General features: G+C 41.7%; 1 protein-coding gene across 3 annotated transcripts in view; it reads right to left on the bottom strand.

Moving 5' to 3' along the window:
• LOC120741382 (golgin subfamily A member 6-like protein 22) overlaps window positions 1–16565 on the bottom strand; it is a 92569-nt gene that overhangs the window by 34880 nt on the left and 41124 nt on the right. For 2 of the 3 annotated variants that reach the window (XM_040044250.1, XM_040044252.1), the window contains exons 8-15: window positions 10872–11042; window positions 5835–5918; window positions 5457–5621; window positions 5259–5342; window positions 4427–4594; window positions 2314–2544; window positions 1991–2221; window positions 35–136 (exon numbers count right to left, since the gene is read on the bottom strand). In XM_040044250.1, coding sequence (XP_039900184.1) covers window positions 35–136; window positions 1991–2221; window positions 2314–2544; window positions 4427–4594; window positions 5259–5342; window positions 5457–5621; window positions 5835–5918; window positions 10872–11042 — 1236 coding nt within the window. The remainder of the gene's footprint in view (window positions 1–34; window positions 137–1990; window positions 2222–2313; window positions 2545–4426; window positions 4595–5258; window positions 5343–5456; window positions 5622–5834; window positions 5919–10871; window positions 11043–16565) is intronic. The other variant, XM_040044253.1, reaches the window with a different exon arrangement.

The raw sequence follows: 16565 nt of genomic DNA, 5'->3' as shown, positions 1-16565 counted from the left end.
TGCGTAATCCCAGCAGTGCCATGCAGGATATTACCTTCTGCAGCTGCTGTCTGAGTCTTCCTAGACTCAAATACTCCTCATCAGAATGAGAATGGCTCCGACGATAGAGCTGCAGGTCACACTCCACAGCAAGTTTCTATAAGTAACGAGAGAGAGGGAGAGTAAGTGATATAGATAGTTAGAAAAAACATATTTTTTAAGAACATCCCGCTTGTTTAAATCTTATTTTAATCGGTTCTTTAACCCAAAACACACCTAAACAGAAACTTAAATAGAAACAAACCACCAAGTCAAGACACAAAAGGGCGAATGAATTGAATGAATTGCATTTCAACAGATTACACTCATTTTGGTTTACTAATAAATGGCAGTGGCATTGATGGGCCATTAAGGAAGCACATTATTTTGTGTTACACTCATTTGTGTATTGATTTGCACAGAGAAACATGACCTTGGTGTTTCAAGCACATTATACAAACTGTAAAACAACAAGTTCGAACTTAGCACGTGACTCTAGCTCATAGTACTACGAGCAATCGCGCTCATGAACATCTGCATTGTTCTCTTAATTACAAATGTATATCTCTTTGGAAAACAGTGAAAGTGTTACACTTTGTTTTTTACTCCCGAGAGCATCACCAGGAGTAATGCTCTCGCTTTTTTTTCATAAATTGCTTAATGTATCACTACCCTCAATCTTACCCTATTAGCTGCTGTCCTTTATACAGGCAAATTATGTAAGTAATTCAAAAGTAGACATCTTTATAGGAAAAGTAAGAAATCTTACTTATCTTCAACTGTCCATCTTTATGTTATAGTGAAATATTCTCTAGTCGAATATAAATTGACCAGTAGAGATAGAATTAAGATACTACACTCACAATTTGAGCCAGTCCATGGTTTTCTTCCCCATTTATCCCTCAAATGTGAAACGCTATAACTTCTAAACTGCTTTTATAGTCATGTTTTCTTTCATTTAAAACTGTTTCATGTTTTCCACACTGTATTTCTTCGTAAACAGGGAATAAAGGCAATGGTGATTTTAGGGTTAGCTAAGCCCAACAGTGACATGAGGTAGCGCATTAGCAGGACGTGAAGCTCCATAAGAACTCCTAACCTCTTGATAGGCGCCTTACAATCAAAGTCATTAGCCAGTGTAATAAAGGGCCTGAGATACAGCCATTCTTCAACAGCCTAACTCTTTTATAACCAACAGATTAAAGTTGATTGGATTAAAATGACATTCTGCCCGTCTGACCTTGGCGGCAGCAGTTAAGTTCATCCAAATTAAATTTCTCCGTAATAAAGATGATTCATTTGTTGCCTGACGTAGTAAATATAAAACAGAAAGGGGGAAAAAAAGAAGAAGAAAAGATTAAGTGACACACGCCAGTGCACAGATGCACAAATGCGCACTAGTACACACACACACACACACATATACATGCGTGCGTATAATGACACAAGCACACAGAGCAATATATCCATGCATGCACTTGTACAGCATGATTGGAGCTGGCGAGCACCTGGGTGCACTTGCGAAAATAGAGAGACACCCATCTGAGTTAACCCCAAAAAAACAAGGCATGTATTCAAAACCTAGTTTTTAAGGAGGTGGGTGCATCCATGAAAAAATACATAGTGAGACAGTAAAGTGTGCAACAGCATTAGTTTCTTAGTTTGAAATGAAAGGCTGAACTGGTTTATGACCGAGTTTTCCACTGATCTCACAGTCAACCTCATTTGTTACGTGACATGATTACACAGAATTAGTCTATACAATGAATCACACTGTTTTCAGATGTTTCATTAAGTGAAAGGAAAACAACTCTTTTGCAAGAAAGGTTAATACTATTTGTTATGCAAGCAAATCAGGTTGTCCACATAGATATAAAGGATTAACTATGTTCATGTATTTGTACGTGTGTTTGTGTCTGGATTTATCCTTTTGTTATTGCTGTGTCTGCATTACGTAAATGTTTTCCTGAACCTGCTGATTGAGTGTGTCCATCTGCTCCTGAAGGGATCTCATCAGGTTTTTGAAGTGCTCCAGTTTTTGTTCACTCTCTCTTAGCAGGTTGTGACTGGCCTGAAGTTCATCTGTTAGTTGGTCAAGAGCCTCCTGTGAATTCTCCCACTGGCCAACCTTTTCCTGATACCGGCGCTCCAGCTCAGCTAGCTCTTCCTTCAGCGAAGAAGCTGCTAACTGCGACTCTCTTAGCTGCCATTAAAACAGGTAGTCAGACTCAAAATTAAAGGCATATTAGACAAAACGTATGTACGTATTTAAAGGCTATATCGGCCATTATTAACCTTTTCCTGTGAATATTGTAGTTCCTCCTCCAGACGTTCCACATGCTCTTGCACCCTGCGCGCCTTCTCTATTGCTGCCGTGTATTTCTGCTTAAAAATCGCAGCCGTTTCTTTCTGCTCCTGGGTGTGCAAATTGGCCTCTTTGAGCTCATCCTTGGATTCTTTCAGCTGCTGATTAAGAAGTTCCACCTCCTCCTTCTCCTTATTCAGCTTCTTTTCAACTGTATCAGCCTGAGAGCAAAATCAAACAGAGTACAGATGCTGATGTTGACCTTTGTTTTTCAATAAAGACGATGAAAGCAGTCAAATTTAAAAAGACACAGTGGCACGTGTGAATGTGTGAAAAAAAAGCAATATGAAGTAGGAAGCAATAAATAATCTTGCAAAACGTAAACTTTTATATTACATAAACTATTACAGCAGCAACCATCATCATCATTATCATTATGCTAAAATTCAAACAGTGAAACCAAAGTCATTACTCAATGCTTCGTGACTAAACGTGCCTTAAAAAGCTACTTGAACAGACCCATGCTAGTTTGTTTAACATGGTGTAATTTACTGCACTGCTCTACAGTAACCTCTGTCATAATGAAAGGGGAACTCAGGAAGTGAAACCGGGCTTAATCCTGCCGTTACACTAGGAATCCTACCGTAGCTCACCTTTCAAGGGGAGAGGTTGAGAAAGTTAAACCCGCTCTAACACTCAGCTTGAGTTCATCCACATTAATCCCGCTGTAATCTGGATCAGAACACGAGGGTTTTACGACTAATGACAGCCAACTAGTTAGATTTCAGCGGTTCACTGCAGCTCGGTTTAACCAGGGATTAACTGGGCCCGCAGGACTAACACTGGATTGAAGGTGGCACGAGAGAGAACTTGCTCATGCAAAAGGAAGAAAGAGACAAACCAGAGGAGAGGAGTCATCGACTCTTACTCTCTGTTTTAGAGTGGAAAGACTGAACAACCTGTGTAGGTGTACGGCCGCGTGCGTGGACTGCTTAAAAGCATTGACTCAGCCCATGCAGCCTCTGTTTTATCTGAGCGTGATGGTGGTGAATGGTGAATGTTTGACGAGGTTGTCTGAGGTAACAGTTTTAAAAATAATCACACGCAGAAGAACCACACGCTATAAAGTGAGACGTCGTACGTCGGCTTTACATATCAAAGCTGTATTTATTACTTGCTCTACTTGTGTCACTGTATTTCTCTCCTTTAATGAATTCACTATCCTACAGGCCAAACACTAATGGTGGACTTTGCATTTCTCTCTGTTACTGGATGAAAGGCCTCATAACAAGACTTAATGGGGACACTATGGCTTTCTTGTGACCATAATCAGGAGCGTGTGCTTTGGGGAAACAAACAACCCTCATTAAACATGATGGAAAACACATCTGACCCTCATGACCTGACAAGCCTCATTTGGCCTGATGTTTGAGTATTCACTGCCGTCACATGACTACCCAAGTTGACCCTAAGTTGATAATAACTTTATTCTTGGTCTACATTTCCCTGTCTGTATTCATGCTTAGTTCCAATTAGATGTGAGAGTTTCACAAACAGTAGAGTCATCGTGTCTTGTTTAGTAATTCAGATGATGTAGATTGGAATATATGTAAGATGACTACAAAATAAAGCTTGTCTGCCGCAAGCGAGTCGGTTTGCCGTTCCTGGCAGAAAACTCTGACTACTTGATTGTCTACCGTGATTTAGAGCGGTCGCACTCAAAAGCACAAGTGCATCCGATTTTTCCTTTTATGTTCCTCATTGGATTATCGCAGTAGATGGCTTTTCTGTTGGATTATGTCTCAGCCGACAGACAAGTGAGCACACAAAAGAGTCGACTTCTGCGCCGTTATGGACCTCCGACTTAAACCGTCCTTGAGCTTTGTGACCTCCGGCTCTCGGTCTTTCAGCCTGCTGTGCATTTGGCCGAGCTCAGAGTTGTTCTGCTTCAGTCGGCTGTGAAGCACGGAGCCGGTCCCCCCTCCGGGTTACGCTTCAATTTTGTGAGCCTGTTTCACGACTTCCCGGTCAGAGTTCAACTGATCCATAGATTTCACAAGAAGTGAGCAAAGGTGAAGAGGAGAGGAGAGAGTTTCTCTTTACCTGTTGCTCCTTAATACGGAGCTGCTCTTGTAGCTGCTGTTGTTCTTTCTCCTTCTGCTCTCTAAGGTGCTCGATATCGCTGACCTTTTCGCTTAACTGACAGGCCTCTTCCTTGTGCGCTCTAATCGTGCAGTTTAAGTGTCTTACCTCTTCCTCCAGAGCTGTCACCTGAGCCAAAAGAAAGAGAAAAAAAGATGAAAATTGAAAAGGATGGAGACGAGGAAAGCTTTACGCTGGGATACTATGCACACCCAGACAGACAGAAGAGACAGTGAGGGGGTGGCAGTAACCAAAAAGTGAGTGTCAGGTTTGAGTCAGAGAGTTTCCCAGTTTAGTCTCAGGACCAGCTGGGAAAATGTAGGCACAGCATGAATGAGTAACGATTCCCTTTTCCTTAGCTCCAACTTTCGCAGAGCCTTTGAGCAAGGTGCTACACCTCCCATTGCTCTGATGGAGCTGCTCGGTAGCCAACAGTAGAAGACTGCTGCTGGTTTGGGCACTTCCCTTGAGTAGATGTGTGCAACTCTGTGGGTGTAAAGCAAGGAAGTGTTGAAAAAATAGGGGTGATCACTGAACCTAGCCTCGGCATATGAAAGAAAAATAAAAAAAACTGTAGGAGAGAATTGAAAGCCCTAAGACAAATTTCAAACCCAAAAACCAAAACATAATATAAAAAAGAAAGCGCCTTTTTCATAAAATACTGCTTAAAAACGGCCAAATATGCAGTTTTAAAGGGAAAAACATGGAGTTTCCATTTCTCCAAATTGTATTTTTTAATCTCTAAAAACTGCATGACACAACCTGAAAAGTGAACGCAGACGAGCCACCGCACCTGCTTCTGTGTTCCTCGATGCTTCTGTTCAGCTGTCTTCATTTCGGCTCTGAGCTGCAGAATTAACTCATCTCTACTTCGAACCTGAAAACAGAGAAAATTAACAAAATTAATAAAAACGTGCATTTAAATAAGTTGCACGTCCTGGCGTTTTAGCCTCTCCAGTTCCTTTAATTAAACAGACAGAGAGAGATGGACCTCAAGGTGTGAGGTGTGGAGTTTGTGGCTCAGAGCCAAGTCAGCCTCCAGTTTGGCTTTGCTCCGGTCGAGGTGGGCGCACTCTTTGCTTCGGTCCTCCATCAGGACTCTCAGCTCATCCCTCTCCTCACGGAGCTTCTCCAAAGACCTGTCTTTTCGAAGCAACTGTTACATTTGCACATAAATTAGCATCCGCACCAGGGGAAAAAGCTTTAAATGTCCAAAGATAAACATGTAAGGAAACAATATTAATTATAAACCCACTCAACATTATCCAACAAACAATTAAAAACAGGATGTTTTAAAAAGTGATTCCATTATCAAATTTCAGTGTGGTTAACAATAATCATGAAAAATGAAACTGATGTTTTTTTTTACCTCTTTTTGACACTCTGAGTGTTGTCCCTTACTTTCTGTGAGCTCCTTCATCAGTGTACAAATCTTAACCTCCCTCTTCTGCATCTGTAAGATGAAAGCATTTAATCACACATCAAACACCCATTTTTTTGTTGCTTTTGTTTTTTAAATCGCAAAGCCACAGCTGATCTCATGAGATTCGGACAAGGGAACGTCGTGTTAAGAACATTCGCTGGCGACTCTGTCACCGTTTACTGAACTCGAGATAAAATATTCGAGTTGTTGTTTTCATATTTGTGTGTTTCAGGTAATGGTGGCGGTGATGGGTGAATGACACTGCATACAGGGAAACGGTTGTTGATGCTTCTCTTGAGTATACGCTACGTCTCACAGTAGCTTGTGTTTGTCTGTTTCCTTGGTGACCTTCCCTAATTACCCACTTCTGCTCGATGCCAAATGAGTGCGTGAGCGTGTGCGTCTGCATGTCTGTGTGCGCTTTCATGTGGGTGTGATTCCTTACAAGTTTGCCTCGGGGAAATGTTTTGGACAGTTTTTGTTCTCATTTCTCTTCTGTACGTGTTCACCGACTTCCTACCTCGCCACGGTCTTTTTCTCATTGAGGTTGGTGAGAACGGCCAGGTTTGGGTGTCGAGCCAAAAAAGTTTCTTTTTAACTCTGGGATATTTTTGCGATGGCTTATTAACATTTTAAAGATGTTAAGTTGTTCTTTTAACCTTTCTACGACTGAAACGTGAATCTGATCATCTCCAAAACAAAAAACAAAATCAGCGGCCAGTATTTGGGAGTTGAAGACCGAGAGGAATAGGATGCTCTAAATTAGTTAACCTTTTATATATTGACATGAAGGCAAGATTGTATTACTTCATATCTAATCCTGTCTTGTGAGTGATTTTACCACAATATCACTGACAATGCTGACAATAACAATAAGAAAGAAGAAATGCTATGTCTCGATCTAATTTTAACAGCTTATTTGTTATAGTTGAAGCAGACAAGTTTTCACTTCCAATTTGTAAGAGCCTTTCTTTTGGAATTGAGTCAAATGCTCGCTCTCCGTTTCTCTTTCCCTCCCCACCTGCTGTCTGTCATCCATGATCTAGGGATCGTTTTGACCAGAGTTGAGGGCTTGTTTGTAACTGTCCAGGGGGATTGATGGAGTTAACTTGGCTCTTTGGCCTCTCACCTCTGGCTGTCGGTGGCCAGGCTCACCAGACGCACTAAACCTGAGCTATGGCAAGTGAAGAAGAAGAAGGAAGAAAAAAAGCCCTGTGTATACACACCGCTATCCACGCACCAGTTAAATCACACAGGAGCATTCATGTAAACACTTCGACTCATACAAATAGGTAGTACCCTGGTACCGGAGTGATACCGATGGTGTTTTGCATTCCACAGACATCAGATAAAAAAAACATGTGCACACAGAAGAAGAAAAAAAAAAACTGACCAAAGCTTTTATTCATCTTACAAATACAAGTCATTCCACTTACCCATAGCAAACACTGCACACTCTCTTCCTGCCAATTGTTAAACCGTAGCTTGATTTATCTTTGAGTGCGTGCGCGTGCATGAATTCCCAATGCGAGCGTGTGATAGGCAGAATGGATGTTGATAAACACCGGAGGACGTCGTGTCAAAACAGACAACTTGTCAAAACGACACGCTAACTAGGTCAATCACAAAGTTTAAGGAGAAACTTTGGAGTGGAGCTTTGGTTTATGCATATCTCTACCTGGATGTCTATGTGTGTGTGATAAGCTCCTGAACGAATCTGCAGGAGGGGACCTCCAATATCGAAGGTATTTTTAAATCAATGAGCTCTTAAGTGCATCCCAGTCTCAATGTGTTCACACATAACGCACGCACACAACACTCGGCGTAGATAGAATCCCCACTGACAGGCAATGACAAGATAAAGAGAGGGAGGAAAAAAAAGAGGTGCGCAGGTGGGGGGGGGGACAACGACAGGAGGGGGAGAAATAATATTTGAACAGTTGGGGGTGGGTGGGGTAGTGAAGAGGGTGGTGGGGATGAAACAGAGATGTGGCAAGGCAAGAAAAGAAATGAGCAATAAGTGAGATCAAGGGAGAAAGCAAGGCGAGAGAGAGGGAGAAAAAAATCTGTAAGCTTTTCTGACAGTTGTAAAGCGCTGTGACCAGGACCCACGTCTGTCCCTGTCCAACCTTGAAGGCTCGAACAACTTTAGTCAACGCCGCTTACCTTCCACTGTACTGCTCCCACTCCATTCTTTTGTGTTTGCTTTCACCTCTTTTTCCACTTTAAATAGGAGGGCATCTGAATTAGTTTTCCAAAAGTGCTTCATACACAACGTGTGCGTCCTTGCATTTTAAACTAAAGTCCAAGTGAGGAAGCTGAGGACACACTAGGCAGGAGAGTTAGCAGCAGATTAAAAATAAATAGCCACATGCAAGGATTATAGTGCACACATCTGTTTTGAAACACAGCTCCATTTACTGTTCTTTAGTCTCCGCGCACATAGAGTGAGATATTTTAAGATTTACGGTAAAGGGTCTGAAAGGTCGTGCCTCACATATAGCTCTATGGCGAGATTTTGTGGCTTTTACTGTCCAGCAAAATTGAACATGAATCCTCAAGTCAAGAAATCCCCCGTTCTGCTTCCTGTGCACATTTGTGATCTGTGATCTCTAAAGAAGAGTTTGTGTGCGTGTGTGTCTTTTGGTCCTGGGAAGGTGAAGTAGATCATTTCTACAAAAAAAGCCGCTTGTGATGTTAATGATTTTATTATTGACACAAGGTGGTGGTGAATGTGGGTGGGGAGGGGGAGGGAAAGACAAGACTTCAACCTCATGTCTCAGTCGCAACAACATGTGGCTGTTCACATGATGTTGATGATGATGTGCGAGTTAGTTAGAAAAAAAGGATTCGGGATTAAAAAGGTAGGAAATTAAAGGGATTAAGGAGGAAGTTGTGCCCGTCCAATTCCTGACAAGCCTGGCTTCATCAAAAGGGTGTGTTTTTAATAAGGCTCTAAATTTAAGACTGGACATTTACATAAAAAAGGGCACACATCTGCTTTTATTTGACAAATTTCCTGTGTCATGTATGTCGTGTTAGTCACAAAAAAATAAAAAAAAATACAGTAAAAAAATGTCAACAGCAAACCGTAGCTGTCCTGCAAACATCAGTATCGGTGTTTGGTGAAATGTTGTTTTAACAGAAAAAAAATGATACCGCAGGGAGAGGAAAAAAGATTTAAACAGATGTTTCAGTGGTTTCTTATATAAATCTAATATAAATGCCGTGTCCACGCTGACTTCCCAAGAATTTCGGATAATTACGATTTTAAAGTGACTAGAGTACTTGTTCTCTGCAGCGAGAGCAGACTGCGTTCTCTTTTTATTCGAAGGAAAGAAGTGCAACTGTAAGTGAGAGGGCGAGCGAGTGCAAGAGAGAGTGAATCAGCAGAGTACATTTAAGATGAAGGAGAGAGTGTTGACAGTATTTGTTCAGCTGTGCTAATGTTTGGACATTTAGAGCCGCGGCGAAAAGAAAAAAAAAAAACACTTAATGCAAAGTTCTCCGTTTCATTTAGATTTGAGAGGGAGCAGGCGCGCTCGCTCGCGTTCCCGCACACCTACTGCAGCCACCGTCCACACAACGACGGAATGAAGTGTGCATGAGGGAATGCAAAGCTGCAAGTGTGTGCGCCCTTGTGTGGGTGTGCGAGAGAGGGCTTGTAATACATCAGAGAAAACCAGTTTTTGTGCATAAAGCAAGGCCAGATGTGAAGCAGAAACCAGATCCCTGAGAGCTGTGGTCCATCCTTTGACTTAACCAGCACAAACATAAAAGACTTAAACACACCCACACGTATACATGTGCACACAGTTGCACGTGCACAGGTAACTGCATGAAATGTATGTGCGCGACAAAACACATGAGCACAAAACCGTTTTAGAAATTGTTTAAAACTCTCCTGTATGTGACAGCTTAGCTTCGGTGACTTGTTTTTAAGGAGCTGAACTTCAGTGCAGCTGCTTTCATCGTGAAAATGAACTCCTGTGCACCCCCTAATTAAATTTCTTAAATTTACCCAAACTCCCATATAACATGAGCTACAGAGGAGCATTTTTAAATGGGCACTCTAATAAATGGCTGACTACTGTAACAATAGACTCGCGGATAGCCAGCAAAATTCTGAACTTAACCTTCACCCTAAAAAATACGTTGAAAAAGCGTATTGTCAGTGAAGAGGCATCCCAGTGACAAGGACCAAACCTCATGTGCTGTGTTCTGTTTTTTACAATTCCGAGCCCTTGAAATTTCCCAACGGCTTTGGGAAAGGTATCTTTGCAACCTGGTTAATTGAAGGTTAAACACAAACCACTAAGCACTAACATATGCTTTTGGTGTATCGCATAAAGGGCAGAGCAGGACAAAAAAAAAAACCGGTCTAAGAAGCAATGTAGGACGTAACCACGTGATTTCCCAGCTTCGCCACAATCCCAGCAGTAGTGAAGCTGAAATCCCATTTTAGCGGAACAATCAAAATTTTTGCCAAGTCTGTCTTCATCAAAAGTATGTGTTTTTAATAAGGCTCTAAATATCAGAACATCCTATTACCCATTATCTAAAACCTTATTATCAGCACTATTGTAGAAATAGACAATGCCTGTCACAGTGAATATTACATTTGAAAATTTCATATTTAAATGAATCCCTCACCTACGCGACCCATCTTATCAGTCCCATTGTGGGGAAAGACAATGCATTACATTAAAGTGAATATTATATTTAATCTCCCATCCAGTAGAAATTTCGTATCTCTAGATTAACTATTTTTCTTCCAACGTGCCCGCTTTCTGTAGAAACTCTTGCTTTAATGGTGAGGTGGAAAACTCGCCTTTAACGTACCAATTGTCAACAATTTGAGGGGGGGAAAACACGCACACGCTTCGGTTTAATTGTAAAACGACAAAGTCAAACAAAGCAAAGATTTTACAAGAATTCACATTTTAATATTTGAATTAAGACCTTGGAGACGAAGCTGATTACCTTCTTTTCACTGGTGCGACGCTCGAGAGCTAATTCCAGCTGTAGACGTCCAACCTCTTTGCTCGCATGGTGCAGCTGGCCTAAGATCTGCTGTCTGTCTGCATTCAGGTTGGTGGTGGTCTGATTCAGGGCATTCGTGATATCACTTAACATACCTTCACTTATTCGTAACTGCAAGGTTAGCAGAGACAGGAAGAAAGGCAAGGATGATGATCTGAAAGTACTGTTTGAGGTTAGGACCTTTAAGCCCACCGACAGACAAAAAGAAAGCTGTGGTGGACCAAAACGCAAGGAGAAGAATGAGCGACCCATTGCAAGAAAATACAAATAAGAGAGGTGGGAGATGAAAGTAAAATTTAGAGACGTTTGCCTCTGTTTTTTTCTCCGTACAAGTGAAAGGGAACATCATAAAGGCTTTGTGCCAGGCTAGGGACCCCTACAATTACCGCTTTGACTCGGGACCAATAAAACTGCTTGACTACTCGTCATAAAGTTGTAGGACGCTAACCGGAGCAGTGCTTCTAAAACCTGGAGGCAGAGCTCTCACTGTGTTGTGATCCTTTTGTATCTCCTCTACATCAGATGCATCAAAAAGCTTTTCATTAAAAGAAAAAAGCATCACATGATGTTTAGCTGGGCCACGGCCCCTTTTCTTTGTAACATACAAAATCACGCCGGCAACAGAAAGCAACCTGTTTATTTTCAGACCCTTACTTAAACCTTTGACACCGCAAATTTTCAAACTCGGCCCCAGAACATCAGTAACATGATGAAATGAAAATACAGTGTTACACTTATCGCATTTAAGCTGCTGGCGCCTTCTGAATACACCAGTGATGTCAAAAAGGTAATAAGGAAATTAAGTTAGTGTTAGAAAAGTAAGGGCATAAAGTCGGCATCTAAGGGCCCGCTGCTTTTATGTCGAATGTATTTCATTTAGCTGGCTGACAGGCACCCACCATGCTAAAACACTAAGGAGCAGACAAATGACTTGGTTTGGCCAAGGACACAGTAAATAGGTTAATTTAAGCCTAAAACACATCACTGCCACGCGCCACTCTGATATACCTAGAGGGGTGAGAGGAGGAGGAGGAAAAGAAGAAGAGAGAATGAAACAGAGAGGGAGCGAGAATAAAAATAAAGAGAGGGAGAGAGAGGACAGTGAGAGAAACCTAAAGGCCATTCCATTCATCATGCGTACGACTCTTTAATGTTCACATTCATTACCACTGATTCTCATTGGGGCAAAAGAGAGAGAGAGGCTGGACAAGGGAGATGAGAGAGGAAAAAGACAACAAAGGAAGCAAAAAAAAAGAATGATCTGAAGAAAAATAATTAATAGAAAAGAAAATCAAGCCAGCATTTAACCCCTCCCCCCATCTTGTTCCTTCTAATGGCTAAGTGATATTCACACAAACATGCTTCTTTAATGTACGAGGCTACCCTCTGCGGAGCTAAGATGGTGGGGATGAGTTATTAAATATGGAGAGAGGGCAAGAGAGGAAAGGCGGAGGAGGAGGGGAAGAAGGACTGATGATTAACTGTGAAGGAAGTAAAAAATGAGGAGAATTCCCCGATGTACCTCGCTGGATTTGATTTAGAGAACGGTGCCCAGTTCTGCTCCTTGTTTAAGAAGATCTCCTCTCCTCTGCGTGCGAGCGTGTGAAAGACAGAGCGCGCTTACCCACTGTGCTCTGCCGTGTGGCTGGGCTGTCTTTGAGGATGGCATTCTAGTTTTCTCCTTTATGACAAATGTTCTCTTCAGAGACTTCTATGTGACTCGCAAACTAACCACATCCTGGGCGAGGGGCTTCGCATGAGCCTCCTCAGCTTGGAGGTTTTCTACCTGCAAATAAAAAAGTGCTCAGAGGCACCCTTTCGCCTCAATCGAAGATTTCCCGTAGCGTTTGCGAAACTACCAACAAGATGTGGTGGTTTCAGTTACAGAAGATAAACAAGATGTTCGTTTCAAGTAGTGCTGACACTTTGTGGATTTTTATTTTTATTTTATATTTGTTTGAGCAACCGGGTCAGGATTTCTGGAAAGATTGTGCTGAGTTGTATTTCTGTAATGTATTTTTTGGCTCTTTAAGCACGACTTTTAAGTGCTGTTTGCATTCATTACATTCAAGAGAGGGCAGGCATTTCTACAGCCAATATTCCCAGTGATTGGTAACTTACACCATATAAATAGCAGTACGGGCCAGAGATGTCATGATCCCTGGCTTTTTGTGCCAGGTTTTTGAGTTGCGTCTTCTGGTTTATTATTTAGTTGGGCTTCTTTACTCTACTTAAGCGCCTACATTTTGAGTTATGATTTCCTCATTTTTGTTCTATGTATATTTATGTTTTAGCTCATTAGTTAGCATTTGTGCTTAGTTCCCACACTGTCTAATGTAGAACGTTGTGTGTTTCTTTGTGTTTAGTTTTGGGGTTGTGAATTCTTAAGTTATAGATTAATGGCAGGCTTTTCCGTTACTTTATGGTTTTAGTTCTTTCTGTATTTCATATTTTTCAGTTGTCCCTCTGTCTTGCTCTGTGTTTATGCCTTGGTCCCCTTGTGTTGCCTTGTTCTGTTCATCTTGTTAAGTAGTAATATTCAGATTAGTATTGGTCTTCTTTGGCTATTCTCTGATGTGCCTTCAGCGTGTGCTCTTCTGCTTCCTTGTGTTTTCTTGTGTTGTTGTAGTTCTCTGGGTTATGTTTTTGTTTGGATGTCTAGTAGCAGGTTTGGGCTTTTATCAGCTTTTATTAGTCTTTTGCATTTGGATCTGCCACCTTGGATCCACCTTGGATCTGGTCAGAGGACCCGGTGGCGCCAGTGTCCGGCAGCCTCGCCTCTGTCAGTGCGCCCCAGGGTGGCTGTGGCTACAATGTAGCTTGCCATCACCAGTGTGTGAATGTGTGTGTGAATGGGTGGATGACTGGTTGTGTAAAGCGCTTTGGGGTCCTTAGGGACTAGTAAAGCGCTATACAAATACAGGCCATTTACCATTTACCATTTACCTTCACACTACAATCCATAGCCTATTGTAGCACGAAGGAATTTCATCAACTTGAACTTGGGGTGAACTGTCTCTTTACCAGCAATTTATGATTTCATTCATACGGACAGCCAATTTAGGATTCAGCTAACTTACCTAGCATGCATGTCTTTTTGACTGTGGGAAAAATCTGAATCTGAGAAACCTTGGCAAGCACCAGGAGAACATGCAAACTCCACATAGAGTTTGCATGTTCGTGGAGACCATGAGAAGCAAAACTGCTAGTCACTGCACCACAGTGCCGCTCTAAGTAACTGTTGGTGTGTGCGGTGTGCGTTACTGCACATGAATTTGCGCTTGAGCAATTACTGATACAAAAAGACCAATAATTTCAGAGGACGCAGACAGTGGGTGAACTCCTCACCCCAAACATGAATGTGAGTGTGTGTGGGCCGTGGTTCAGATCCCACTTAAATCAAAGCCTCTATTCATTGGGACTCTGTTAAATGGTCCTGTGTTAGATTAGCAAGGAAGCTCCGCAGAGAGTCACAGCAAACACACTTTGAGATACCATACAATGCACGTGCACGCACTAGTCGAAACGCCTGCATATTTTTATTTCTATCAAACTGGATGATTTAAGATCAGGTCATAACAAGATGCAGATATAACCACAAAAAAAAATATGGAGCTAAAGACACACTCAAAGTGAACACGGCCACCAGGAGTAGACTGTGGTTAGGGGCATGTGTCTTGGCGCAGTCACAACCTACCTCTGCCTCCTTAAGTGAGCCTCCCAGAAACACTTCCTAGCATTAATATGTCCCACCCAACACAGCGCAACAGTGAGTTAAAGGTGGTCATCAATGCAGTTAAATTATCTACAGCTTTGCTAATGGATGGTAACAATTATAAGCAATGGGCCACCCAGTATTATTGCAATAATGAATTAAAATCTCTCTTTTATCTGGATTATTCGCCCCAGTTTTTTGTGTGACTATTGGGAAATAAGTTTTACAAAAACTAGGACAATAACGTGTTCATTTCATCGCTTCAACCAAGTTCAACATATTACACCAGAGAGCAAAAGTTCTTTATGTTAAACCATCTACAGCGCAAGAGGGATTTCAAATGAAAAATGGACATTTGGCAAAAGAGCACATTTTTACACATTTTAAATATTATTGCCATCAATGTTAAACCAAGTAAAAGCAATAAGATCTAATTAAAAGTCAGCTTCTGTAAATGTTTTACTATACTTACTTATGACTGCAATCCGGACTGTACGACAATAGCCATATTTCACATGCAAGACACAATTAAAGGCAGTGTTCTGTGTCAGCTTAGTTACTAGACAAAGTCTTCGCTAATATCCAATATTAAAACTCGAGAAATATAACGTTTTAAAGGCTTATATACCGGTGATAGGGCGCAAAAGAAGCTTGGATTCATGGTAAAGTGCCCAGGAGCCAAAAGGAAGAGCGATGTAAAGTGACTGATAGTCTTTATTCCTGTTATCTAGTGCCAACATCATGGTGTTTTTTGCTCTTGTGAACAAGTAGAGACTGAGTATTATTTTTGCAGCAGCAATCAAGCCTTTCTTGGAAACAAAGTCACATTTACCTTGGAAAAACATCCAAATTTGAGTTACTCACAGGGCTACAAACAAGGTAATTCAAAAAGCCTATGTTGTCACATCTAATTTGTTATGAGTCTGTATAACAGGATGTTGACATTTTCTTATTCCCACTCACTGCGGGTCAGGCCTGTTGATCCAGCTAGTTAAAGATCTCAGTGTCTGCCAAAATCCCTCCTATAGCTCAAGGTCTTTACAGGTCTGACTTTCTCCATAATATTGTTACATAATTAATACATTAGGGTCATTTTTTCCCCATCTCCAAATCTGCCACCATCAGAGATGATTAAAAGTTCCCATGTGGTCTCTGTGAAGTCTTAATTCTCCAGCAGAGGAGTATAGGACCTTGGCTGAGAGTCCGGAAGAAAGAATATCAGATTTGTGATTTTATTTCAAATGAGTGCTTAAGCCCTGGACTTTCATATTAGTAGAGCTCCTATTGAGAGAGAAACCTCAATCTGATCAAGTCTCATTACTTTAGCAATCAAAGTTTCGCCCCTGGGGTCCTCCCCTCAACTCCTGCCTCCCACCTCCTCCCGTCTGTCCTTTTTTTTTTTCTCCCCCTCTGCTCGCCATCATACATTTCTGCCACCAAGGCAGAGAAGAAGAGAAAGGGAGAATGGCTTGCGCAAATCCTTGATTGGCCAAAGTCTATCCTCCATCTAGGATTACAAATAGAAATGGAACATTTGAGGACAAAGGAAGGAGGGGTAAGATGGGAAGAGACAGAGAAGGAAGAAGGAGATAGATAGTGTGTTAGGGAGAGATGTGAGTTGCAGAGTTATGGGCACAGAGAAAGACAGAGAGAGAGAGAGAGAGAGAGGGTGGCTAATATAATTGAATTAAAAAGATGGAGCGGGGCCATTTCTAAGCAGGTGGGAGTGTGGAGTGAGAAAGAGCAGGCGAGATATTAACTTCTAATAAAAGAGAGATTAGAAAGTGGCTGGGAGGACTGCTCTGTCTTTACCTGTGGGAGTGACGGCCCCCACATAACCTTTCGCTGCAATATGCACACTGATATTGGCCACCATATTATGAGCATGCTACACACAGACAGACGAATACATGAGCATC

The sequence above is a fragment of the Simochromis diagramma genome, unplaced genomic scaffold, assembly GCF_900408965.1.
Source record: "Simochromis diagramma unplaced genomic scaffold, fSimDia1.1 OVJJ01000602.1, whole genome shotgun sequence".
Lineage (NCBI taxonomy): Eukaryota > Metazoa > Chordata > Actinopteri > Cichliformes > Cichlidae > Simochromis > Simochromis diagramma.
The sequence above is the reverse complement of the archived record's forward strand: the minus strand, read 5'-3'. Positions and strand labels throughout refer to the sequence as shown.